Source organism: Pelophylax lessonae, assembly GCF_965119305.1.
Source record: "Pelophylax lessonae genome assembly, chromosome: 3".
Classification (NCBI taxonomy): Eukaryota; Metazoa; Chordata; class Amphibia; order Anura; family Ranidae; genus Pelophylax; species Pelophylax lessonae.
Window position 1 is genome coordinate 20,995,951 of NC_138770.1, and position 26,279 is coordinate 21,022,229.

Consider the following 26,279-nt stretch of genomic DNA (forward strand, 5'->3'; position numbering starts at 1 on the left):
GTATGTAATGTACAACAGAGTATATAGTGCAGGGGTCAGGAGTATGTAGTGTACAACATAGAGTATATAGTGCAGGGATAAGGAGTATGTCATGTACAATATATATAGTGCAGGGGTCAGGAGTATGTAATGTACAACAGAGTATATAGCGCAGGGGTCAGGAGTATGTAATGTACAACATAGGGTATATAGTGCAGGGGTCAGGAGTATGTAATATACCACATAAATTATATATTAAAAAAATACCCTCCATAGGAGTAGGGACTATTATGGGCATATCAGACAAAACAAATTCTAAAAACATGGACTATAAAACAATATACATTTTATTACATACAGACTGAAAACTAGACTATAAAAGAATGTGGCTTGTGAACATTTGTGTAATACCATGCTGAAAATAGAGGCTGAATTGTGACCATCTAACATGAACTTCCAGACCAACAGGCTGGAGCAGAGTGATTGGTGGTGCAGCTGAGCTGCCAGAACAGCACCGTGCTTTGCTGTTACTGGTGGTTTTGCAGCGACACCACCCAGCCTGATGAATCTGTGGGTCTGGAAGCTCATGTTAGATGACCTCAGCTGCCTGCTCTGTATTCAGCATTACACTTACCATTGGATGACAGTTCCATCTAGCAGTGTGGTGTTGCTGTCACTAGTGTAATTACATCCCTCTGAGGATACCTGGTCCTATTTTGATGCCCCCTGTGGCTCCGCAGACTGAATCACAGCGCCCTCTATCTTAAGCCTAAGCATCAACATGGTAGCACAATTTCTTGTCTTTATGATCCTTGGCTTGTCCACGTGAAGGCAGTGTATATGGCCGGAAAATCTTTATACCTACCATATGAGCATCCCGAAGAAGATTTCCGACCCTCATTTTAGAAACGCCTCGGATGTCTCATTTCATTATTATGTTTTGGTTGAGGTCTTGGTAATCATAGCGGTAAACTGCGATTTCACAAATGTTCACGAGACACATTCTTTTATAATCTAGTTTTCAAACTGTATGTAATAAAATGGATATTGTTTTATAATCCATATTTTTGGAATTTATTTTGTCTTATATGCCCATTATAGTCCCTTCTCCTATGGAGGGTATTTTTTGGATGTTATGACCGGGATGATGGCATTCTCCCAGCTTTCCACCATTTACATTTATAATATAAATTATACAGTGTAAGGGTCAGGACTCTTAAGCTTCCACTGATTCCTGAATACCAATATTATATGTTTACATGAGACAAGTTGCAGAGGTCCCACACCGCTGCCTCCCATCTCCTGAGACTGCACTCAGTGACTTGGGTGTGAGACTATACAGACATATCCCTCCACCCGGCACTGCCAGCAGACAACAGAGCAAGAAACCCCGGGAGAATTGTTCTGTCAGAGATCTTAGTAGACCCGGGCATGGGGCAGAAGAACCAAAACACATGTCCTAGGTGCCTAGGTCTGGTAACACCTATAGTGAAAATCAACATTTTGCTGCCAGCTGAACCCCAGAATCTCCATAAATCCAGTCTAGAGACATAAATTGTGTCTGCAGCACAGAGAAGGAAGATTATCCGAGAGAAATACAGGAATATAGGACGGGGAACACAGCTCAGGAAAGTGACCAGGGAATTACAGGCTGATATCACCCACTCCCCGCCCTACTCTGGACCAATCAGTGAGCAGTATGGGTGGAGGAATGTATTTAGTGTTAATGACCCACCTGTGCTGATCTCTGTAGGAGTGTCCTCCTCTATAAATGTCCCCGTTATTCCATCCTCCTCCATAGACTGCTGATCATCCCTCACATATGTCTCTTCTTCTTCTGCTTTAACCTCAAATTCTATATCGATTGGATCTCCACTCTAAATCAAGAAAATGAGAGAAAATATCATTTGTAAAATATAAGCTTTAATATTGCAACATCACATTAACATTCCACACATGGTCTCCATGAGTGTTTTATAAGCTCCGCACACCAACCTTATAACAGTGAGGGATGGTGTGATCTTCCTGGGTGGAATCCCGGGAATACAGAGGACGGGGACATCTCTCTGGTGGGTTCCTGGTATTAGGTGGCTCCATCATATCCTTGTGTCCTTCTGAAAACTCCTCCATCACTCCATACTCCTCATCCTCCTCTTTATACTCTTCTTTAACATCAATATTATCATCCCCGAGGTTTTCTCTCTGAATATATAATAAAACATTTATTGTAACAAATATACTGTATATAAATCAGAACTACCAATCATTGACAATCATCTACCTGGTGATGGTGAGGGATGGTGTGACCTTCCTGTGTGGAATCCCGGGAATACAGAGGACGGGGACATCTCTCTGGTGGGTTTCTGTAGCTGGATGACTCCTCCATGGTGTCCTGGTACAGATCTTTGTGTCCTTTTAGAAACTCTGACTCCTCCATCACCCCATCCTCACCATCCTCCTCTTTTATCTCTTCTTTAACCTCATCTTTAGAATCTCTCAGAATTCCACTCTGAATATATAATAAAAATGACATCAATGGTAACAATGCAGATAATGTACAGATCCTAATGATACTATCAGTGATTGTTCCTCATCTACCTGATGATGGTGAGGGATGGTGTGACCTTCCTGTGTGGAATCCCGGGAATACAGAGGACGGGGACATCTCTCTGGTGGGTTCCCATTACTGGATCCATCTGTAGGAAACACACACACTGACTGAATACATTGTTTCTATGTGTTTATTAGATGATGGGGGATCTAGGTGGAGCCTCCGTACTGCTCTCTCCTTTACAATAAAGTCTCCTCTTACCCGGTGATGTGAGGGGCGGCTGATTCTCCATCATGACGTCCTTGTAGAGATCCTTGTGTCCTTCTAAATAATCCCACTTCTACATGGAGAAATAGACAGTGACATCCTGACACCTTATAGGAACCTGACACACACAATGATACAGTCACCATCCAGACACATCCCTTGTCTGTTACTGGATAATGTCCCAGCACCGCTCACCTCTCCTCCATGATCTCTCAGGTGACTTCTAGAATCTTCTTTGTATTTCTCTATTCTATCAGGGAGGGAGGTGGAGGCAATGTGATGGTCATATGATCTCCAGACTTCACACGAGTAAGACTCTAGATCTGAACACAAATAGTAAAATCAAATGAAATTCCCAGAATCCTCCTCACCTCACCATTCGGGTTTCCATTTGATTAAAGCCCCACTTCAGGCTAAAGTATAATTTACCCACACAGGAACCCCACACTATGCAGGGTAAAAGCTTGTTGCAGGCATTCTGACATCATTACATACAACGCAGGACCAACAGTCCCACTTTGCTAATAAGTATGCCAAGGGTCCATCCACATTCTAAGAGCCAGATGGAGGGACATTAAGGGAGGAGCTGTGAGGTCAGCGTGATGTCATAGGACATATAGACTCGGGATGGAGGGACATTTGGAGGGGAAGATTTGAGGGGCCCTCTATATGAGGATCCCATGCAAACCAAATCATTGTGCCTCCCACTTCTAAAATAAAGAGTGAACTTTGACCTTTACCATACAGAAATCTGTCAGGAATGTGTGAAAGTAATCTCTCATGTGAGCAGGTTACGTGCGGAGGAACGGAGTGTAAATAGCAGACAATTTTCTCCAGAGCTCCTAATGGTGGGGATGGATTTTGCTGCATGCTGGTGCCAAGTTTCCACCCCCAGGGTCACTGCAGGTGTGGAGAAAATCTGTGTCAGTGGATATGGAGGAGAGATGAGGAGGAGATCCAGGAATCAGGATAAAGGTCAGGACAAGCAACAGACGAGCGCATCCAAGAGATGAAGCCGGGGTCACTACACAGAAAATCAATCCAAGGAAACAACAGGCAGGACGAGGAATAGCAAGAAGGAGCTCAGAGACAAATGAGGATATTGCTCAGCCAATGGGAGATTATCTCAGCATGGCTTACATAATGAAGGAGATGAGGGGGAGAGGAGGAAGTCACTTAAGGTGATCATAGATACATGGAAATTCAGCTGGTTCAGCAGGGATCGCTCACATTTCCATCCATGTGTGGTTAGCTTTGGAAGCAAGATATATTAATCATCAACTGATCCCCTTGAAGGGGTTAATCTACTTATTACCTCTGCCGCCAGATCCTGCAGTGTCTCCCTCTACGTTCTATGGAACGTCCTCTGTACCTGACATCACTTCCTGTCTGTATTCCATAGAGACTTCCTGTCTGGGTAGAAGTGAGATCACCACCTTGTGGAGCTCAGAGGAACTGCAGCCCTGAGAAACGTCTGGTAGTGTTAACACGTCCTTGTGCTGTGTGTGTATGTACTGTATATCCTTCCCCTTTCTCTCCTCCCTGAGTGTGTATGAAGAGGCGGAGCTCCTGCTGGAACAGCGGCCGGAGGAGGAAGCCGAGTCTAGGAGGGAGACTGACAGAAAGCGCAGCAGACTTGCAGGAGTGAGCGAGGAGGATCCAGTTCCTTTGCCATCGGAGGTGAGGAGAGTGTAAAGGATGTTTGTGACTCTGGTAGCTGAAAAGCTGGGAGTCATATTGCTCTGGTGAGTGGGGAAGCACTACTAAGGGGGCGCCCTCACCATCACGAGTGTAAGAGGTGGAAGAAGGCGTGGCTACACTACAGCTGGCACAGTTTGGAGCACAGAGCACTTTCACACCTTATCAACTTTTTATTAAGTCGTGAACTTTTTTGGAGCAACAGAACTTTGTTGAAGTAGATGCAAAGTGGAAGCAGTGGACTTGCAGAGAAAACTATATTGAGCAAAAAATATTGTATATTACGATGAATTTGCACAGGTTTTTATTTTAAATAAAATATTATAAGATTAATGAAGTATGTGTAAAGTGGAAGCAGTTGATCTGCAGGGAACAGCATCTTGAGCACAAAGCACTTTATGTTGTATATTAATTTGCACATGGATCAGTTTACTTCATTTATTGATAAACACCATAAGATGAATGAAGTAGGTGTAAACCTAGACCTAGGGAACACAAGGGAGGTGGAGTGGGAATCCTCCTATCCTCACAGAGCACCTTCCAGGTTCTCCACTCTCCTCCCTCTCATCATTTGAAGCTCACTGTACGTCTATTTTCTCCAATCTCCTCTAGAATTGCTGTGATCTATCGGCCCGCTGGACCGGTATTAACTTTCCTTGATGACTTCTCTGCCTGGCTGCCCTACTTTCTCTCTTCTGAAATCCCCACCAGGGCCAGATTAACGTAGGGGCTATTGGAGCTGCAGCTCCAGGCCCCTACCTTTTATATAGGCCCCGGGTTGGCCATATTCACTGTTACCGCTCTTCTGTCACTTGTAAACACAGAAGTCTGGCTTCTATGCTCGCTTCCCCAGGCAGCACCCTCAGAACCTCCCCACACAGCGCGAAGGCCGGACAAGGAGGGACAGTTGCCAATGCATGGATGTGTTTATGGGCTTCAGAGACAGCATCCCATGTTGAATTAGGCATGCATGGCTGCACCCTTCCTCCTCTGGGTGCATGGCAAGGCACGGCCCTTAAGGCCCTTCAAAATCCTCAGCACCAAGCCCATGATGCTCTTAATCCGGCCCTGATCCCCACAATCATTCTCAGAGACTTCAACATCCCTGTTACTACGAACACTTCTGCTACTTCCAAACTTCTCAGTCTAACCTCCTCATTTGGCCTGAAGAAATGGATACACAATGGATAGAGGCTTCTACTCACTCTGGTGACAACACCCTCAGCCTTGTATTCTCCCACCTATACACTCCATGCATCCTCTCCAACAATCCTCTCCCTCCCTCCAAACACCACTAGGGATGGGCGAGCGGTTTGGGCCGAGGATACATTCACCGATCACCCAAATTTTCTGTACGCTCTGTGTTTTCATTTTTTTTACTATTTACATCCCGCCGAGCGCACAGTCAATAGGTTGTTAGGAAGCGAGACTGGGAAGCCGGCCGCTGGGTCCTTAACAACGAATGAGTTACGAGCTGTCAGTGGGCTTCCCCGCTTACAGCAGAATGTAAAAAACAAAACATTGCCGGCAAGATAAAAATCGGGGATGGGGTCCCCCAAAATCCATAGCAGTGCCCTTTGGGTCTGGCATGAATTTTAAGGGGAAATCCATGCCAAAATTTAAAAAACAAATGGCATGAGGTCCCCCCAAAATCTATACCTGACCCTTATCCGAGCATGCAGCCTGGCAGGCCAGGAATGGGGGGGGGTGAGTGAGCGCCCCCCCTGAATCATACCAGGCCACATGCCCTCAACATTGGGGGTTATTTGGGGCACGTTGGGCTCGCCCCTCCCCCCCAAAGCACCTTGTTCCTATGTTGATGGGGACAAGGGCCTCTTCCCCACAACCTTGGCCTGTGGTTGTGCAGGTCTGCAGGCAGGGGACTTATCAGAATCATGAAGCCCCCTTTAACAAGGGGGGGCCCCAGATCCTGCCCCCCTATGTGAATGAGTTTGGGGTACATTGTAAAAATAAATGAGGCTATGAGACCATTTTTCACAATTCCTTCTATAGAAAAATCAAAAAAACAATGTCCTCCAATGTAGATCTGTCGTCAGTCATGACACCCACTGCACCTCTGGACCCCAAAAAAGAAAACACTCCACCCTCAAGGAATGACAGTCTAACAGTTCTTAAAAAGGTAAGGAGCAGTGCCACCTGGTGACATCATCTGGTGGCCCGCCCCCCTTGTGATGTAACTGACTGGTGCATGCTGGATCGGTGACATCATAAGGGGCAGGGCCACCAGGTGGCTCTGTCCATTACCTATTTAAAAACTGTCACCCAACGGAGCAGGCATTCGACAGTCAGCCCTCTTCATGGGCGGAGTTTTTTTTTTTTTTTTCTTTTTTTGGGTCGGCGGTGCATCTGTCGTTGTGATTGACAATGGATCTACATAAGGGGACATTGTTTTTTTATTTTATTTTTAATAAAGGAACTGTCAAAAACTGCCTCATGTCTTTATTGTTAACACTTTTTTTGGTAAATGAGGGCCAGGATCTGGGGGCCTCCTTTTTCAAGGGGGCTTCCAGATTCCGATTAGCCCCCTGAAAACCCCCCTAACCCAAAGCACCCCCCCATGTTGAGGGCATGTGGCCAGGTGTGGTTTGGGGGGCACTCACTTGTCCCCTGTCCTGGCCCGCCAGGCTGCGTGCTGAGATAAGGGTCCGGTATGGATTTTGGGGGGAAAGATACGCCATTTAAAAAAAAAAATTGGCCTGGGGTTTCCCCTCAAAATCTATACCAGACCCTTATCCAAGCATGCAGCCTTTTTTGGGCCTGGTATGGATGGGGCCTGGTGTTTTTTCCCCATTTTTTATTTTCTTTGCCAACAATAATTTTTTTTACATTCAGCTGTCTGCGGGAGAGCCCGCTGACAGCTGAGGACTCATTTGTTGTTAAGGACGCCGTGGCCGGTTTCCGGCCTCGCTTCTTAACAACCTATTGACTGTGCACTCAGCGGGATTTAAATAGTAAAATAAATAGAAGAAACGCAGAGCACACAGAAAATTTGGGTGTTTTGGCAAACACCTGAAGGGGCCATTTCAGGTTGAAGTTATGCTCGGTCAAAACTGTTCGCCCATCCCTAGTGGTATTTAGAGAGAGGGAGAGGATTGTTGGAGAGGATGCATGGAGTGCATAGGTGAGAGAATACAAGGCTGAGGGTGTTGCCACCAGAGTGAGTAGAAGCCTCTATCCATTGTGTATCCACTGCTTTAGGCCAAATGAGGAGGATAGACTAAAATATTTAGAAGTAACAGAAGTGTTTGTAGTAACAGGGATGTTGAAGTCACCGAGAATGATTGTGGGGATTTCAAAGGACCTGGTATGGACCGAGGGGGGACCCCCACATTGTTTTTTTTTTAAATTATTTCTATTGCAATGGCCGGGAAAATCAGTTTAAATGTAATTTTTTTCTTTATAAATGTCAGTTTTGCTGCAGCAGGTTCTATACACAGTACAGATACACCACTTTACAGGCAGACTAAGGGGACTCCCCAGGCACTATATTTAAAGGAATTTTTCTTTTTCTTTTCATTGTAAGCATTAATTAAAATCACTGCTCCTATGAAAACGAAATTTTGTAAAAAAATAAATAAATAATTAAAAAAATAATAATTGCATTGATAGTATCAAACATGAAAAAAAAGAAAAAAACAAAGAAAAACACGCACACAGAAATTTCTGGTGTTGGGCGAACACCCAAACAGACGATGTTCAAGCCAAACTTATGACCATCCCAAACCATTTGCCCATCCCTATTACCTGGTTATCTCTCGCCTCGACCACTGCAACTCCCTCCTCATTGTCTTACCTTTACATAGGCTATCCCCCCTTCAGTCCCTCATGAATTTTGCTGCCAGACTCCTCCACCTTACAAACCACTTAGTATCTGCTACCCCTCTCTGCCAATCCCTTCATTGGCTGCCACTCACCCAACAAATTTAAATAAAAAATACTAACGGTAACTTACAAAGTCATTCACAACTCGGCCCCCAGCAATACCACTAAAATGGTCTCAATATGCCAACCAAATCATCCTCTTTGATCCTCCCAATATCTTCTGCTTTCTTGTTCCTTTGACACCTCCTCCCACCTCCAGGACTTCTCCCGAGTCTCTCCTATCCTGTGGAACTCTCTACTCCAATCTGTCTATCTCCTACTCTATCCACCTTTAGGCGTTGCTTGAAAACTCATCTCTTCAGAGAAGCCTATTCTGCCCCCACCTAACAACTGCACTTTTATTTTCTCCATCCGCCCATCCCCCACAGTTATTACCTTTTGTATCACTTGACCCTCCCTCCTAGATTGTAAGCTCTAAAGAGCAGGACCCTCCGATTCCTCCTGTATTAAATTTTATTAAATTTTATTGTAATTGTACTGTTTGCCCTAACATTGTAGAGCCTGCTCAAACTGTTGGCACTTTATAAATCCTGTATAATAATAATAATATATGACTGCCTAGTCCAGCCTCTCTCAGCCAGGGTTCCTCCAAAGGTTCCTAGGGGCTCCTTGTCACTTCCTTGGGCTGTATATGGAAGTGTCACCTACCAGCCGTTTCTGGATACCCAAGCTTATTATCATTGCACAACACACACAATTTTTTTCTTTCAATATATTTTTTATTCTAACTTTAATTTTAACAAGAGTGCAAAAAAAAAAAAAAATGAATAAAATGGTAAAGGAAGAAATCCAATTGGTCAGGAAAATGAATTGTCTGGAATGTGGAGGCGGAGTCAGTAATAATTTGTGTACAATACAATACACGCGTTACATTATTATAACAAAGTATTGTAGAAAAGATCACACCATAGAAAATGGGGGAAAGGAGAAAATAAACCCGGATATGATGGTGACATTTGTGTACGAGGAACACCTTAACATTTACCACCATTTTATTCTCCAGGGCCTCTGCTTTCTGAAAATATATGTTTGGGGGTTTTATCTAATCTTCAGGCCCAAAATCTGCATTTTACCATGGGTGCAAAAAGAATTAAAAAACAACTCTGTCTGGTTTTTATGTCCTTCAATGTGTACTGTACTCATAAATACATGGGTATGATCTCAGGGATTTGTATGACCCCCCCTCCCTGACATAGGAAACTAAGGGGTCTATGCAAAGAATATGTTGGGTGAGTGTAACAAGCATGTGTCCAGCCATGACAAATTCTGGCCGTATTCTAATAAACACAGTGATTTTCTATAATCGTCAGCTCCAACTAGTGGCCATAATGAGGTATTAGTTCCAAAATACCTCAATCAGGAAAATTAGTTTAATACCACATTATGGCCACTAGATGGACCCAATGATCAGAGGAAATCACTGAATGAAATAAAATAAGACCAACATTTGTCATATTTGTTCATCTATTTTATAAAAACTAAACATGTAAGTGAAGTGGTAACTATTGAGCCAATCACTTCATCAAACCACACATAATATCTCCCTTCAAAGGGAAAACAGAAATTATTTACAGAAAATCAAACAGTATAAAAATTTTCCAACCAATAACCTCCACCCAGACAAGATATGTAGAAATATAAAGACAAGCGGTGTTACCTCTCGTGCCGCACTCCGCCAAGCCACCCAAACCCACACAGGAGCAAAGGAAAGAAGTTCTCACCTAGTTTATCTCCGAGTTCTCCTTCCCTAATGTTGGGGGATGGGAGAAGGATGGACTGAAGACAGAGAGACAAGCTTCGGGGTCACCACTGGTAAGTAGAGCCTTGAAATGAAGGACATCAACTTCAGAATTTCTGTCTTGTCTGTGTAAAGTTTACTGATAAAGATATATGGGATCTCACAGCTTCTAGCTCTGTAACCCGCTATATCATTATCAGTAACCTTCACACAGACAAGAAAGACATTCTGAAGGTGATTCCTTCATTTCACGGCTCTACTTACCACTCTACACCCCAAAATTTACTCAGCCAATGAAAAGCCAACACGGGACAACACTTCATCCATGTCTCTGGTCATCTCTCATCTTCTTATCAACTGTTTCTTACATGATGAAGATCAGCCTTGGAGTGAGGTGTATATCAGGGTGTGCTTCTTCCACACATGTCCAGCAACATTCATATAGAAGACAATTCCCACACTCAAGGCACTCATACACCTCGAGGGTTGTGTGGGATCTCTGATGTACAGGAAGACAGAACTTCAGTGAGGAACAATTCCCTTATTTAGGACAGGAAAGTCACTTCTTTCCTGTGTGAGATCTCTGATGTGTGTTAAAACTTGACTTGTCTGAAAAACATTTCCCGTACTCAGGACAGGAATACAGCTTCTCCCCCCGTGTGAGATGTCTGATGTGTGTAAAGAGTGGACTTCTTTGAAAAAGATTTCCCACACTCAGGACAAGAATACGGCTTTTCCCCCGTGTGAGATCTCTGATGTCTGTGTAGATCGGACTTCTGTGAAAAACATTTTCTGCACTCAGGACAGGAATACGGCTTTTCCCCCGTGTGAGATCTCTGATGTGTGTAAAGAGTGGACTTCTGTGAAAAACATTTCCCGCACTCAGGACAAGAATACAGCTTCTCCCCCGTGTGAGATCTCTGATGTGTGTAAAGATTGGACTTCCTTGAAAAACATTTCCCGCACTCAGGACAAGAATACAGCTTCTCCCCCGTGTGAGATCTCTGATGTGTGTAAAGATTGGACTTCCTTGAAAAACATTTCCCGCACTCAGGACAAGAATACAGCTTCTCCCCCGTGTGAGATCTCTGATGTGTGTAAAGAGTGGACTTCTGTGAAAAACATTTCCCGCACTCAGGACAAGAATACAGCTTCTCCCCCGTGTGAGATCTCTGATGTGTGTAAAGATTGGACTTCCTTGAAAAACATTTCCCGCACTCAGGACAAGAATACAGCTTCTCCCCCGTGTGAGATCTCTGATGTGTGTAAAGAGTGGACTTCTGTGAAAAACATTTCCTGCACTCAGAACAAGAATATGGCTTCTCCCCCGTGTGAGATCTCTGATGTGTGTAAAGAGTGGACTTCCGTGAAAAACATTTCCCGCACTCAGGACAAGAATACGGCTTTTCCCCCGTGTGAGATCTCTGATGTGTGTAAAGATGGGACATCTGTGAAAAACATTTCCCGCACTCAGGACAGGAATGTGACTTCTCCCCTGTGTGAAATCTCTGATGTCTGTAAAGATTAGACTTTAGTGAGAAATATTTCCTGCACTCAGGACAGGAATGCGGCTTCTCCCCCGTGTGAGATCTCTGATGTGTGTTAAGATTTGACTTGCCTGGAAAACATTTCCCGCACTCAGGACAGGAATATGGCTTCTTCCTCGTGTGAGATCTTTGATGTCTTGCAAGTTCTGATTTTTTTGAAAAACACTTCCTGCACTCAGTACAGGAAAACCTCTTATCTGTTGGAAGGACAGCACCGTCCCTCACAGTCTGAGGTTCCTCAGGATAGGAGGAATACGATGCTCCGGCACCGTCCCTCACAGTCTGAGGTTCCTCAGGATAGGAGGAATACAATGCTCCGGCACCGTCCCTCACAGTCTGGGGTTCCTCAGGATAAGAGGAATACGATGGTCCGGCACCATCCCTCACAGTCTGGGGTTCCTCAGCATAAGAGGAATACGATGGCCCGGCACCATCCCTCACAGTCTGGGGTTCCTCAGGATAAGAGGAATACGATGGCCCGGCACCGTCCCTCACAGTCTGGGGTTCCTCAGGATAAGAGGAATACGATGGTCCGGCACCGTCCCTCACAGTCTGAGGTTCCTCAGGATAAGAGGAATACGATGGTCCATCTACACTGTGTGGTGCCGGATGGACATTTGAGGTAGCCGGGTTTTCTCCTGGACTATACTGTGTGATGTCCTCATCTTCTACTTTACAGTCTGGAGACAAAGTGAGACAATCCTCTGAGGTTTTCCTCATCTCCCGTCCATCTACTAAAATAGAAATACCAAGATTATTACTAGACATCAGCAGATTGGTTCCCCTAAACCAGGACTCCGCCCACATCAGGCAGCTTTGTCTCTGAGGATCTTACAATTCCCCCCTCAAGGTAACTAGTAAATGGTAGAGGGTGACTAGGTGTCCCAGGAGCCACTCATCAAGTCAAGACCTGCTGTATGATAGTAAATGGCAGTCTCAGTCTGGACCTAAGCCAGGCCACGCCTTGATGTGCGAGACATCTACTCACTATCTACCGATATAAAATGTCCGGCTGGTAGGAAATGGGCGTAACAAAAGAGAATCCATATTATAGCAATGAGTAGAGGGGAGAGAGCAGAAGTCAGGAGTATGTAATGTACAAAATATTATAGAAGATACAACAGATAGGACTATATAGTATCAGAATGATGTCATGTACAACATAGAGTGTATAGTGCAGGGGACAGGAGTATGTAATGTACAACATAGAGTATATAGTGCAGGGGTCAGGACTATGTAATGTACAACATAGAGTATATAGTGCAGGGTCAGGTGTATGTAATGTACAACATAGAGGATATAGTGCAGGGGTCAGGAGTGTGTAATGTATACAGGGGTCAGGAGTATATAATGCAGTAGTATGTAATGTACAACATAGAGTATATAGTGCAGGGGTCAGGAGTACGTAATGTACAACATAGAGTATATAGTGCAGGGGTCAGGATTATGTAATGTACAACAGAGTATATAGTGCAGGGGTCAGGAGTATGTAATGTACAACAGAGTATATAGTGCAGGGGTCAGGAGTATGTAATGTGTAATATGAATGTAGAATCCCTCTCACATCCAAAAGGCAGGATAACTCCTCCAAAAGCCAGAGGATGGCTAGCATTTCACCCAGGGCTGAATCCATGGCATAAATACCGGGACCAAGAAGGGATATTGGGTGCCAGTCACTTTTCTCTTTTTATAGTCCTATTGCAGAGTGGTTCAGGAGGTGAGGGGTTGGAGGTGAGGGGTTGGGGGGGATGGGGGTCTCAGATACCTTGGCAGATCACTTACAGACTCTGCAGATCAATGTCTACTCTCACAGTGTCAGACCCTATAAGCCAGTGATGGTGAACCTTGGCACCCCAGATGTTTTGGAACTACATTTCCCATGATGCTCATGTACTCTGCAGTGTAGTTGAGCATCATGGGAAATGTAGTTCCAAAACATCTGGGTGCCAAGGTTCACCATCACTGATATAAGCCGACTGAGTAACACTGTAAGCACATTCCCAAATTGCAGTGCGTCCTCCAAGTGAGTCACCAGGCCCTCCTTAGAGACCGGCCTTCTTCATGACTCCTTCCAGCAAGGGGCCTCCCCTGGGTCTCCTCCTTGGCACAGCTTCCTCCAGACCAGGCAGGACAGCTTCACAACCACTTCAGCACATGTTAGGCCCCAAAACAGGCTAATGGACCTAACAGCAGAGCTCCATCCAGCAGCCCCTCCCTACATCTCATCCCAGGGGAAGAGAGCGAGCACATGGCCTGTCCCAAATATTTATTTCCTCCCCCAGCATGCACCAGTGACATAAACCTCCTACTGGATTGGCTGACAGAAATATAAATATTCTTAATGTAAGACATTAAACCCAATGAAAATATTTATTATATTGCAGCTTATGGATTCTTAGATCTGATGTTAGTTTTCCTTTTTAGGATTTCTTATATGTTCATCTGGTGATCTGGCCAGTAAATCTGTTCTATAAAAGCTCCAACTCTAAAGCAGAATGTATCAGTTACTGGGATGGGGAAGACCATTTACCACTGACAGGGGTGCTTACAATAATCAGCTTTTATTTATTCTTGTAAAACCTTTATCCTAAAAGGGAAAAAACAGTTTGCTGTAACTGATTATAAAGTTTGAACTTATGTAGGAGGATTTGTTTATTCTCTGTGTATCACCTGAGGCCAATCACTTCACTGGGTATATGGAGGGTTTACATCCACTCTAAATGTTCACATGAGACAAGTTGCAGAGGTCCCACACCGCTGCCTCCCATCTCCTGAGACTGCACTCAGTGACTTGGGTGTGAGACTATACAGACATATTCCTCCACCCGACACGGCCAGCAGATAACAGAGCAAGTAACCCCCGGGAGAATTGTTCTATCAGAGATCTTGGTAGTCCCAGGTATGGGGCAGAAGACCTGAAGAACATACCCCAGGTGCCTAGGTCTGGTAACTCCTATGGTGAAAATGAACATTTTGCTGCCAGCTGAACCCCAGAATCTCCATAAATCCAGTCTAGAGACATAAATTGTGTCTGCAGCACAGAGAAGGAAGATTATCCGAGAGAAATACAGGAATACAGGACGGGGAACACAGCTCAGGAAAGTGACCAGGGTATTACAGGCTAATATCACCCAGTCCCCGCCCTACTCTGGACCAATCAGTGAGCAGTATGGGTGGAGGAAGGTATTTAGTGTTAATGACCCACCTGTGCTGATCTCTGTAGGAGTGTCCTCCTCTATAAATGTCCCCGTTATTCCATCCTCCTCCATAGACTGCTGATCATCCCTCACATACTTCTCTTCTTCTTCTGCTTTAACCTCAAATTCTATATCGATTGGATCTCCACTCTAAACCAAGAAAATGAAAGAATATCATCTGTAAAATATAAGATTTATTATTGTGACATCACATAAAAATCCACACATTGTCTCCATGAGTCTGTGTTTTATAATCTCTGTCTCACCAACCTTGTAACAGTGAGGGATGGTGTGACCTTCCTGTGTGGAATCCCGGGAATACAGAGGACGGGGACATCTCTCTGGTGGGTTCCTGGTATTAGGTGGCTCCATCATATCCTTGTGTCTTTCTGAAAACTCCTCCATCACTCCATACTCCTCATCCTCCTCTTTATACTCTTCTTTAACATCAATATTATCATCCCCGAGGTTTCCACTCTGAATATATAATAAAATAATGTTTGTAACAAATATACTGTATATAAATCATAACTATCAGTGATTGTTCCTCATCTACCTGATGATGGTGAGGGATGGTGTGACCTTCCTGTGTGGAATCCCGGGAATACAGAGGACGGGGACATCTCTCTGGTGGGTTTCTGTAGCTGGATGACTCCTCCATGGTGTCCTGATACAGATCTTTGTGTTCCTTTAGAAACTCTGACTCCTCCATCACCCCATCCTCATCATCCTCCTCTTTTATCTCTTCTTTAACTTCAACTTTAGAATCTCTCAGGTTTCCACTCTGAATATATAATAAAAATGACATCAATGGTAACAATGCAGATAATGTACAGATCCTAATGATACTATCAGTGATTGTTCCTCATCTACCTGATGATGGTGAGGGATGGTGTGACCTTCCTGTGTGGAATCCCGGGAATACAGAGGACGGGGACATCTCTCTGGTGGGTTCCCATTACTGGATCCATCTGTAGGAAACACACACACTGACTGAATACATTGTTTCTATGTGTTTATCAGATGATGGGGGATCTAGGTGGATCCTCCGTACTGCTCTCTCCTTTACAATAAAGTCTCCTCTTACCCGGTGATGTGAGGGGCGGCTGATTCTCCATCATGACGTCCCTGTAGAGATCCTTGTGTCCTTCTAAATACTCCCACTCCTCCATGGAGAAATAGACAGTGACATCCTGACACCTTATAGGAACCTGACACACACAATGATACAGTCACCATCCAGACACATCCCTTGCCTGTTACTGGATAATGTCCCAGAATTCCCAGCACCGCTCACCTCTCCTGTCAGCAGCTCCATCATCTTCTTGGTGACTTCTAGAATCTTCTGCATGTTATGTCTCTCAGGTTTTAGGAAGTCACATGGAGGCACTGTGATGGTCATATGATCACCTGACTTCAGAAGAGGAAATCTCTGTATTGAGGAACCAATAGGAATATCATGTTAGAATCCCAGAATTCTCCTCACCTCTCCGGTCAGGTCTGTGTTTTATTAATAGAGATAAGAGTGATGTCATGTGACCTCCCAGAATCCTCCTCACCTCTCTGGTCAGCAGGTAAATGATCTCTAGGGTGACGTTTAGTATCTTCTCAGTCATGTGACTCCGGTCCTCCTCCATCCTCATTGGTGCCATCATTTGATCTATAGAGGTCTCCTTGTAGACGGATAATTTGGGAAATAAAAGTAAGAATTATTTGGATGGTATTGGTCACAATAATAGGATGGGGATTTGAGGGTGGTAATAGGAGAGTTGTTGTACATTTAAGAACTAATCTCCCCATGAGAATACATTTAATCTGGACTGTTTTGGATTTGTTACATCTTGGAGGACCTTGGACCCTCTTGGAGCCTGCCAGATCAGAATTTCCCTTTTCTCTGTTGGGTTTGTTTGGTTTCTGAGCTGGTTTGCAGCTAAAACAGAACTCCTCTAAGAACAAGTGCTCACCAACGAATGAAGGAATTCCCTTCTTCATCTTACATAATATTCCAGAACAAATCACATGACCAGTGGGACAATAAGATGGTTAAGATTGCCAGTTCTGTAAGGGCTGAAAAATAAGTGCAGGTGGGGTGGGAGGACAATCATAGACCCCCCCTCTGTCCCTCAGAGTCCCCTGAGCCCTCCAGCCCCCTATTCCCTCAGAGTCCAGAAGCCTGACTACCCCCTCAAGGTTCTTAGAGTCCTTCAGAGGCCCCTAAAGTCTTCCAGCTGCACTAAACCCTCACATCCCCTCAGCTCCTATACTTCCCTCAGTATTTTCCTCCCTCTGACACCAATAATGGTACATATCCTTCATGGCTGGCTGGGGAATGTTTTTTTTCCTCCTGACCAGCCACGTAAGGGGCTCTATGCTCCATACCTCTGACCCCTGCACTCGTTCATTGTGTTGGCTGCATATTGTAATGATTGCCCATTGGCTGCCTGTGTTGTGTAATAATTGCCCTTTGTAGGCCATGTATGGTCAGGATTAGAGATTTACTCGGGCGAGTTCGCACATCCCCGATCCTGCCAGGAAGCCGACACTGCAGTCCACTAATCACAGGCAGTGAGACATTTACTGATCTGTGCAGCTGCTGATTGGGAAATGTCTCACTGTCTGTCATTAGCAGAGCGCAATGTTGGCTTCCTGGTGGGATCGGGAATGTGTGAACTTGAATGCGTCCGAGCCCATCTCTAGCCAGGATGGTCATTGTCTTGTCTATTTATTGTCAGTGCTGTTTGTTTAGAGGAACATATTACTAGAATTTATCTCCAAAATGAAGAGAATGGTTCGGCCCCCAAAAGTGGGGAAATGATTTGACCCTGAAGGGGTTAATCTAGGTTTCCACACTATATATGTGTGTATCATCATCTGCTGGGGATAAAAGAGGTCACAGTGACTATGGAGGTAGAGGACGGACATGACGGGGGGTTACTGGGTGTAAATAGAAAATAAGATCTTATTACCTCATCTGCTGCAACTTCCAGCAATGTCTCCTCTCTACTTCCTCCCAACTCACCTCTCACCCGGAACTTCCTGTCTGTACCTGACATCACTTCCTGTCTGTATTCCATAGAGACTTCCTGTCTGGGTAGAAGCGATATTACCACCTTGTGGAGCTCAGAGGAACTGCAGCCCTGAGAAACGTCTTGCAGTGTGAACACAGGCTTGTGCTGTGTGTATGTATTAGTGCTCGACCGATATCGGTTTTTCGTTGCCGATACTGATATTTTGCCGATCGCATATGGGTATCGGCCGATATTTTCAAACATGTAAAATTTTGCCCAAAAAACACGAAATTCGACACAAATCTCTTAATAAACATGTGAATCTTTATTTATTTACATTTTTAACATAAAGTGCTTGTTCTTCACACCTTAACTGCATAAAAACTGATTGGAAATCTTCAATTGCAGGGACATTTGCTTTGCATTTCACAACGTCTGATTGTGCATTATGCATAATAAAGTGCTGCAGTAGTGGACTCACTGCAATATGTTACTGCAGTGCAGTCAGTGCAAAACTGTTCGAAAAAAAGCTAGGCAACAACAGCTACACAAAAAATACACATACACAGTGGATTGGATGGACTGGAGTCAGTGGAAGACCACCTCTGCAGTAAGGCACTGACTGCAACTAATGCAGTGCAGTCAGTGCAAAACTGCTAGCAAAAGAGCAAGACAACAGCTACACATGTCACAGTGGATTGGACTGGGCTGGAGTCAGTGGAGGACTACCTCTGTCTGCATTATGGCACTCACTGCAACTACTGCAGTCAGTGCAAAACTGCTAGAAAAAAGCTAGGCAACAGCTGGACAGTGGATTGGATTGGAGTCACTCAGTGGACTACCTCTGCAGAAGGGCACTCACTGCAACTAAAGCAGTCAGTGCAAAACTGCTAGAAAAAAAAGCTAGGCAACAGCTAGACAGTGGATTGGAGTCACTCAGCGGACTACTTCTGCAGTACGGCACTCACTGCAACTACAGCACTCCCCAGAGGGCAGGGCTACACGTATAAGATTGGAGCACCAGCACCTTTATTGCAATTTTGCACATCACTGAAGATACCTTTGATTTTTTATGAACTTGGCACTTTATGCATTTCAATATATTTATTTATTGGCCACCATTTGATATAATTTTGGAATATTTATATGGTTATTTTATCACTGTCACAGGATTTTTGATAGCACTAGCACTTTATATCCACTGTGACACTTTCTGATAGTGATTATGGAAACAGAATCACATTATTATATGGTTTAAACATATGGTAGCACTTTTATCTCACTGTGCATAGTCACCATCTTTTGTTATTTATTGATTTATTTGCAGTATTACTTTGGCGCTACATTAATTTTATTTTATACCTATATTTGTGTTGTGTGGAAGCACTGAATGTATGCTGCCATTGGCATTTCTTACACTGTTTTATTGTGGTTTAGCGCGGATTTTATTTACATTTACTAAGGGTGCATGCTTTGGCCAATCACATAATGCACCATGCGCATGCAGTGCATTATGGGCGCTTGAATTTCCTGCGAAGAAGCATATTTGTTCGTCATTCGACGAACGATCAAACGGCCAATGTTTTAGTCGAACTTAGTTTCTACTCAAACTTGAAGCTCATCCCTAATCACCAGAAACAGTAACCATTGGTCCCAAATCTCTAATGTTTTTTTTATGTATGTTTTGAGTTTTGCTAACACAATTTTTTGGAACGTTAGGAAAACATAAATTTTTGTTTCCACAGATCCTCCTCCTCCGTCGGTATGACTCCTCCATAAAAAACTTTACCAAGCTGACCATTATGCGACACCTGCATTTGAAGCTGTGGCAGAGATTCCACCACTGCACATCAGTGCAGGACCTTCAGCGCTCTTGGAGTGACATAAAGAGGCGCACCATAGTGGATGGACAGTGACCTCCTGTTTATAAACATGCCCAATGAATCTCATTGATGTCATTGCTCCTGTATGTACCGCCTGCCCTAAGTAAATGTCCAATGGACATTCCCTAATGCATTCCTAGCTTTGTCTTAAAAATTGTAGGGGCATTGAGTATATTGCTACCATGTGGAGAAGCAGCTGGATATTTGTGTCCTAAAATTGTGTGTAACTTGTGCTGTATTTATCTGTAGAGACCAGCGATGATGAGGAGGAGCAGCAGGAGGCTCATCCACCTCAGGCCCACTGTAAGTACTTTCACTGTGAAGGTGTTCTGTGTCTTTGTTCTAACTTGGAGGACTGCATTTTTTATTGTATTTTTTCTTCGTGTTTCTAGTATCTGCCATGTGGTCACCCCATGGGGAGGAGAAGGCCCATGGAGGAGAGGAGGCCGGCTCCCTTCAGGCACACTGTAAGTACATTCAATGGGATTCTCACATGTAATGTATGTGCTAGGGTGATGTGTATATGTGCAAATGTAAGTTTGTAGAAGATCAAGTGTATTTTAGCTAGGTATGACAGGAAGGTTGAAGTGGAGTTTGACATGGAGAATTGTGAAAGTCAAGGATAGAGAATATCCCATCAGGGCCATCTAACAATGAACACTAATGGCAAGTTAATTTTGGGCAACACAGTCAGTGTGGAGAGGGTTAACTTTCCAGATTTGATTGTTCTTTCTAAGCATCAAAAAAGGAGATGGTCAAAACACTTTGATGTTGTTGGTGCCTCAGCCATACCTTTTCAGAGAACCACCTTCAGCACAGAAGCATGGAGTACATATCTTTAAGGCTACATGGTAAAGGGAGGTGCTGCGCTAGAAACAAAGTGAGTATATATCAGTCCAATAAGACAATAGGTCCATCCATCCACCAGGGTCAGCTGTTGAGGCAAATAGGTGCTACCACCACCAGATCACCTCCAACCACACTGCCTCTTGTCGTCCTGTTATTAATGCAAAGTATCCATATCCCACTATAGCAGTGGTTCTTAACCTTGTTGGAGGTACTGAACCCCACCAGTTTCATATGCGCATTCACCGAACCCTTCCTAATTGGAAAAATAAAATATGATTTTTTCAAATTCAAAACATAGGTATATATTATTTTAGGTATATATTTATACATAGGTGCACAAAATGAACAAAACCATTAAGAACAAAGAACAAAACCAGTAAAACATGATTTTCACACAAAAACATAATAATGAATATTTACTGCAAATTAGTGTGACTTCTGCTGTTGTCTTTCAGAGACCAGTTCAGAAATGCGCGGCTTTATCTTGGCAAGTGCCACTCTCATGTCATTTTCGCAACAAAGTCTGTTCCTTTTCTTTGTTTTTATGTCCAGCATCCCCCCTTACAGCAGGCCAGGGTGAGGTGAAGTCCCGTCCCCCATATAGATCACCCCCTTTACAGTAGGCCAGGGTGAGGGGGATCTATATGGGGGACCCCGGACCTCACCTCACCCTGGCCTGCTGTAAGGGGGAGATATATATGGGGGACGGGACCTCTCCTCACCCTGGCCTGCTGTAAGAGGGGATCTATATGGGGGGACCTCTCCTCACCCTGGCCTGCTGTAAGGGGGAGATCTATATTGGGGACAGGACCTCTCATCACCCTGGCCTGCTGTAAGGGGGGATCTATATGGGGGACCTCTCCTCACCCTGGCCTGCTGTAAGGGGGAGATCTATATTGGGGATGGGACCTCTCCTCACCCTGGCCTGCTGTAAGAGGGGATCTATATGGGGGACCTCTCCTCACCCTGGCCTGCTGTAAGGGGGAGATCTATATTGGGGACGGGACCTCTCCTCACCCTGGCCTGCTGTAAGGGGGGATCTATATGGGGGACCTCTCTTCACCCTGGCCTACTGTAAGGGGGGATCTATATGGGGGACCTCGGACCTCACCTCACCCTGGCCTGCTGTAAGAGGGGATCTATATGGGGGACGGGACCTCACCTCACCTCACCCTGGCCTGCTATAAGGGGGGAGATCTATATAGATCCCAGGTCCCCCATATAGATCTCCCCCCTTACAGCAGGGTGAGGTGAGGTCCGGACCCTGGCCTGCTGTGGGGGGGGGATCTATATGGGGGACCCCAGAGTGACCTAACCTCACCCTGGCCTGCTGTAAGGGGGGATCTATATGGGGGACCTCACCTCACCCTGGCCTACTGTAAGGGGGGATCTATATGGGGGATCATGTCCCCCATATAGATCCCCCCTTACAGCAGGCCAGGGTGAGGTGAGGTCCCGTCCCCCATTTAGATCTCCCCCCTTACAGCAGGCCAGGTTCCCCATAAAATAGATCCCCTTTACATAGTCTTCTCAGTGTTCTCACAGTCAGTCAGACAGTCAGTCACTAGACTAGTACAGCCAGTACTACTCCATTCCTACCTTTTTTTCACCTGTGTCCCGACTCCCGATCACAGGCTAGGTTTTCCTCCTGCAGGCTGCAGCACCACTGTCACCACTGGCTTTCTGGCCTCTCACCTGCCGGCTTCTTCTGCTGCTGCGGCTGCCTGGCCGGGTGGTTCTCTCCCGCGCTGCGCTGGGCGGCCGCTGCACGGGTTAGACCCTCCCCCAGACAGTCCCTCTCCGCACCGCACGCCTGGCCTGTCTCCCCCCCCCCCACCACTCCACAGTGGGCGACGCCGGCTCCGGCTGGATCGGATTAGGGCCAGGAGCCGAGCTGCACAGCCAGCAGTGAGAGTGAGCCAGGGGCAGAGAGAGCTGCGAGTGCGAGTAGACTCAGCGAGCGGTGGTGGCCAGCCTATCATGACAGAGTGAGTGACATGACACTGCGGAGCGGATGCGCCCCCCCCCCCCCCAGATGTTGCGCCCGGTGCGAACGCCCCGCACCCCCCACGCTACGCCACTGGATGTTATGTATTTCTATGATGACGGCGCGGGGCGGGAGCGGAAGGACATGCCCGAAACTGGAGAAATAGTCCCCGACAGCGAAGTGGTACTAGCGGAGGGTGTGCCGAACCCTCGAGACTGACCCACCGAACCCCTGGGGTTCGATCGAACCCAGGTTAAGAACCACTGCACTATAGGCTCATCCAGAGTTCATATTCAGCACCCATTAAGGCCAGCTAATGGTCCAGGATCAGGCAGGCTCACATGAAAGAGTCACACAAATTCCCAGGCTCAGGATTCGGTCCCAGGGAGGATTAACAAAAAGCCCCAAGAATAGAAAAACACTCATAGAGTAGTACGTATGAAATAAAGGGCATAATTTATTTTAAAGCTGTTCAACTCACATAAACATGCAGAGCAGGGTCAGTGTGTGTGTACAATCCGGTTTCCAACCGACAAAATGGCCGCTGCCTCCTTGGCGCAATGACGTCACACCTTCCAGTACCGCCCGACGCTGCGTTTCGTCAGCAAATGACTCATCAGGGCCCCTGAAGTAGAAAGCTTGCAGAGTAGCAATCAGCTTCAGCACTGAAAAGGTGCAAAAAGCACCCCTTAAGGGGAGAGTGGAAGGAGAGAGAGACATAGGTGGGAGAGAGAGAAAGGTGTAAAAGAGTAGGGGGGTTTAATGGGTGAACATTTAGAGAAAGATCCCACCTCCAGCAACCGAGTGGGGAGTCTCTTCAATGTGTCTCTTTAGACATATAGATAGGGAGAGAGAACTCCATCTACATTTAGTTTGGGATAGGGAGAGATGTGTGCACATGTATCCTGGATAGCAATGGGACACAACACATATCATTGTTACAAATGTTTGTTTGTCTTAACCTATTGAGGTTTACATGGCAAGCCTTTTACATTGTTTTTGTGGAACAGCGAATACAATCAAAAGTCATCTTGTTGAACCTTTAGAAAACTTTCCCCTGCAAGATTCTTGTCTAGGCTTATGGCCCCTTAAATCTGGAGCATCTAGGATTTACCTGTTAGCCCAAACAAAGAAGGGACACCTTATAGGATTTCATTATGTGAAGATTGGGTTTAGCAATTAGAAATGTAACCACATGTTTGCAGTAAAGCCCCGTACACACGTACCGATTGTCGGCCGTAAATATTCGGCCGACGACCGATCGGCCGTTTGTAGGCTTGTTAGTATGATGCTTCCGACAACCGACAGCGACTTTTCGGCCGAACAGAATCTGTTGTGCAGGCATTAAAATTTTTGTTGGCCAACACCAGAACGGCTGATTGTTCGCCAGTCAGTACAGAATTCGGCCGACAAACAGCCGATTGGCAAGACTGGGAATGCTCAGAAAAGAAAAAACACACGGAAAGTTACAGTGGGTACGGAAAGTATTCAGACCCCCCTAAATTTTTCACTCTTTGTTATATTGCAGCCATTTGCTAAAATCATTTAAGTTCATTCTTCTTCCTCATGAATGTACACATAGCACCCCATACTGACAGAAAAACACAGAATTGTTGACATTGTTGCAAATTTATTAAAAAAGAAAAACTGAAATATCACATGGTCCTAAGTATTCAGACCCTTTGCTCAGTATTTAGTAGAAGCCCCTTTTGATCTAATACAGCCAGGAGTCTTTTTGGGAAAGATGCAACAAGTCTTTCACACCTGGATTTGGGGATACTCTGCCATTCCTCCTTGCAGATCCTCTCCAGTTCTGTCAGGTTGGATGGTAAACGTTGGTGGACATCACTTCTGCAGTCGGCTGTTGTTGGCCGACAAAATTCATGTGCAGTCTTTTGCAGTTTTCAGCTGACAGGACAGCACCGGACAAAAGACGGCCGATCGTTCGGCCGACATTCGGGACGTGTGTACGGGGCTTAAGAGAAGCACGTGTGTAGAAAGACCTACATTAACAAGCCAGGGACATTTCTTGTCCAGCATCCCCCCCAAAAAATAAAAAAATAAAATCTAATTCAAAATATATTTACAGTATTACAAACAAAAAATATGATTACAAACAGTAATGACAAACACAAATATAAAAAACAAGATATAAAAATAACCGCACTGAGCTATAGCAAATGTGAGCAGCAGCTGTAGTGGGAAACACTATGAGAAGAAATGAAAATAACAAGCTAGTAGACCACCAGCCTGGGAAGGCGTGCTGACGTCATCACTGTGCATCCCGAAGTCGGACGGCGGCGGCTTCTCATGTTTTACTGGCGCTGATTATCTCATCACATTGTGAGTGTATTTTCTTTATTAATAAATGATTGTGTAAGACCATCTACACTATTGTGGCCCAATTTTTCTTGCATATACTTGCTGGAATCTAATTTTTGGATGAGGTGGCTGGTGGTCTACTTGCTGGATACTGCGGATCCCTATATCTGACAGGACCTGGCTAGGAGAGGAGAGGAGTTTGCATTTGAGTTGGCTTCTGTGAAATCTGGAGTGTGAATAATGCGACTAAACCTTTTCCATCTGGTAAGCGCATAGCCTTAGCATGCTTCACTGCGGCTGATTGAGTGATCTTTGGTGGTGGACATATCAACTCTATATCTGCACTCTGGAATTCTTCAGTTTTGGACTTTTCTATTTGTCCCTTTGGGCATTATTTGTGTTATTTGCCTCAAGCATTTGTATGATCTTATGAACATTTGGAATATTGTTCTTATATCAATTTATTATTTCCCAGCGCAGCTTGTTATTTTCACAAATATAAAAAAAAGTAACATAAAAAAAACATCAAACATGAGGTGGGGGCTCAGGAGGGGGGGGGTGTTGCAAAAGTTGCAGTGTCTGCTACAAGTGTAGCTGTGCCTGGGGCCCATGGCAAAGTAGGAATTGTACCCAGGAGCTGACACTTATATTGTATTGCCTCAGCCCACTGAGCTATTTATCAATCTGTCTTGAGCCGTAATCTTTAAGCCCAAAGAAGACAATGGAAATGTGCCAACAGCATATTTCATAAAGCAATAACAGGACCTCAAGAAACACACACACACATATATATATATAGATGTACAATTGGCTTACCAGTAGACAATCTCCAAATAGACAAACTCTCAGATCAGCTGGGATAATTGGCGATTTATTTTGAATCAGCTGTGAATGCTGTCACTTGGCGAACGCCCCCGCTTCACAGGCATGTCCAATCATCTCAGCTGCATGTACTTATCACTAATTCTACCACCATTTAACAATCTGTAGACATAACCCCCCCCCCCCCCCCCAACACAACTTATGTGATGATGGTCGGACTAGAACCCATGACATATCAGTCATTCACTATTGAATTTAGCGATCACAAATTTGCCTGGGCGTTATTTTAACTGATTTAATCACTTTCAGACCGGAGGATTTGGCTGCTCAATGACCAGGCCCTATTTTGCGATTCGGCACTGTGTGACTTTAACGGACAATTGTGCGGTCGTGCGACGCTTTACCCAAACAAAATGTATGTCCTTTTTTTCCCCACAAACAGAGCTTTCTTTTGGTGGTAATTGATCACCTGTGCAATTTATTTTTTTTTTTTTTGCGCTATAAACGAAAAAAGAGCGACAATTTTGA

General features: G+C 44.9%; 3 protein-coding genes across 3 annotated transcripts in view; 1 reads left to right on the top strand and 2 right to left on the bottom strand.

The window, feature by feature from the left end:
• The window catches only part of LOC309550245 (uncharacterized protein), a gene marked incomplete at its 3' end in the record, with an annotated part of 2,091,994 nt that overhangs the window by 417,354 nt on the left and 1,648,361 nt on the right, over positions 1 to 26,279 (bottom strand). Inside the window, 1 exon segment of the mRNA XM_082250656.1 lies at positions 10,850 to 11,560. Coding sequence (XP_082106782.1) covers positions 10,850 to 11,560 — 711 coding nt within the window.
• LOC309548848 (uncharacterized protein) overlaps positions 4,315 to 26,279 on the top strand; it is a gene marked incomplete at its 3' end in the record, with an annotated part of 248,873 nt that continues 226,908 nt past the window's right edge. Inside the window, exon 1 of the mRNA XM_082248783.1 lies at positions 4,315 to 4,477. The remainder of the gene's footprint in view (positions 4,478 to 26,279) is intronic.
• Positions 11,739 to 26,279, bottom strand: part of LOC309548839 (uncharacterized protein) — a gene marked incomplete at both ends in the record, with an annotated part of 124,461 nt that continues 109,920 nt past the window's right edge. The window contains 3 exons of the mRNA XM_082248775.1: positions 11,739 to 11,754; positions 12,156 to 12,417; positions 14,889 to 15,030. Coding sequence (XP_082104901.1) covers positions 11,739 to 11,754; positions 12,156 to 12,417; positions 14,889 to 15,030 — 420 coding nt within the window. The remainder of the gene's footprint in view (positions 11,755 to 12,155; positions 12,418 to 14,888; positions 15,031 to 26,279) is intronic.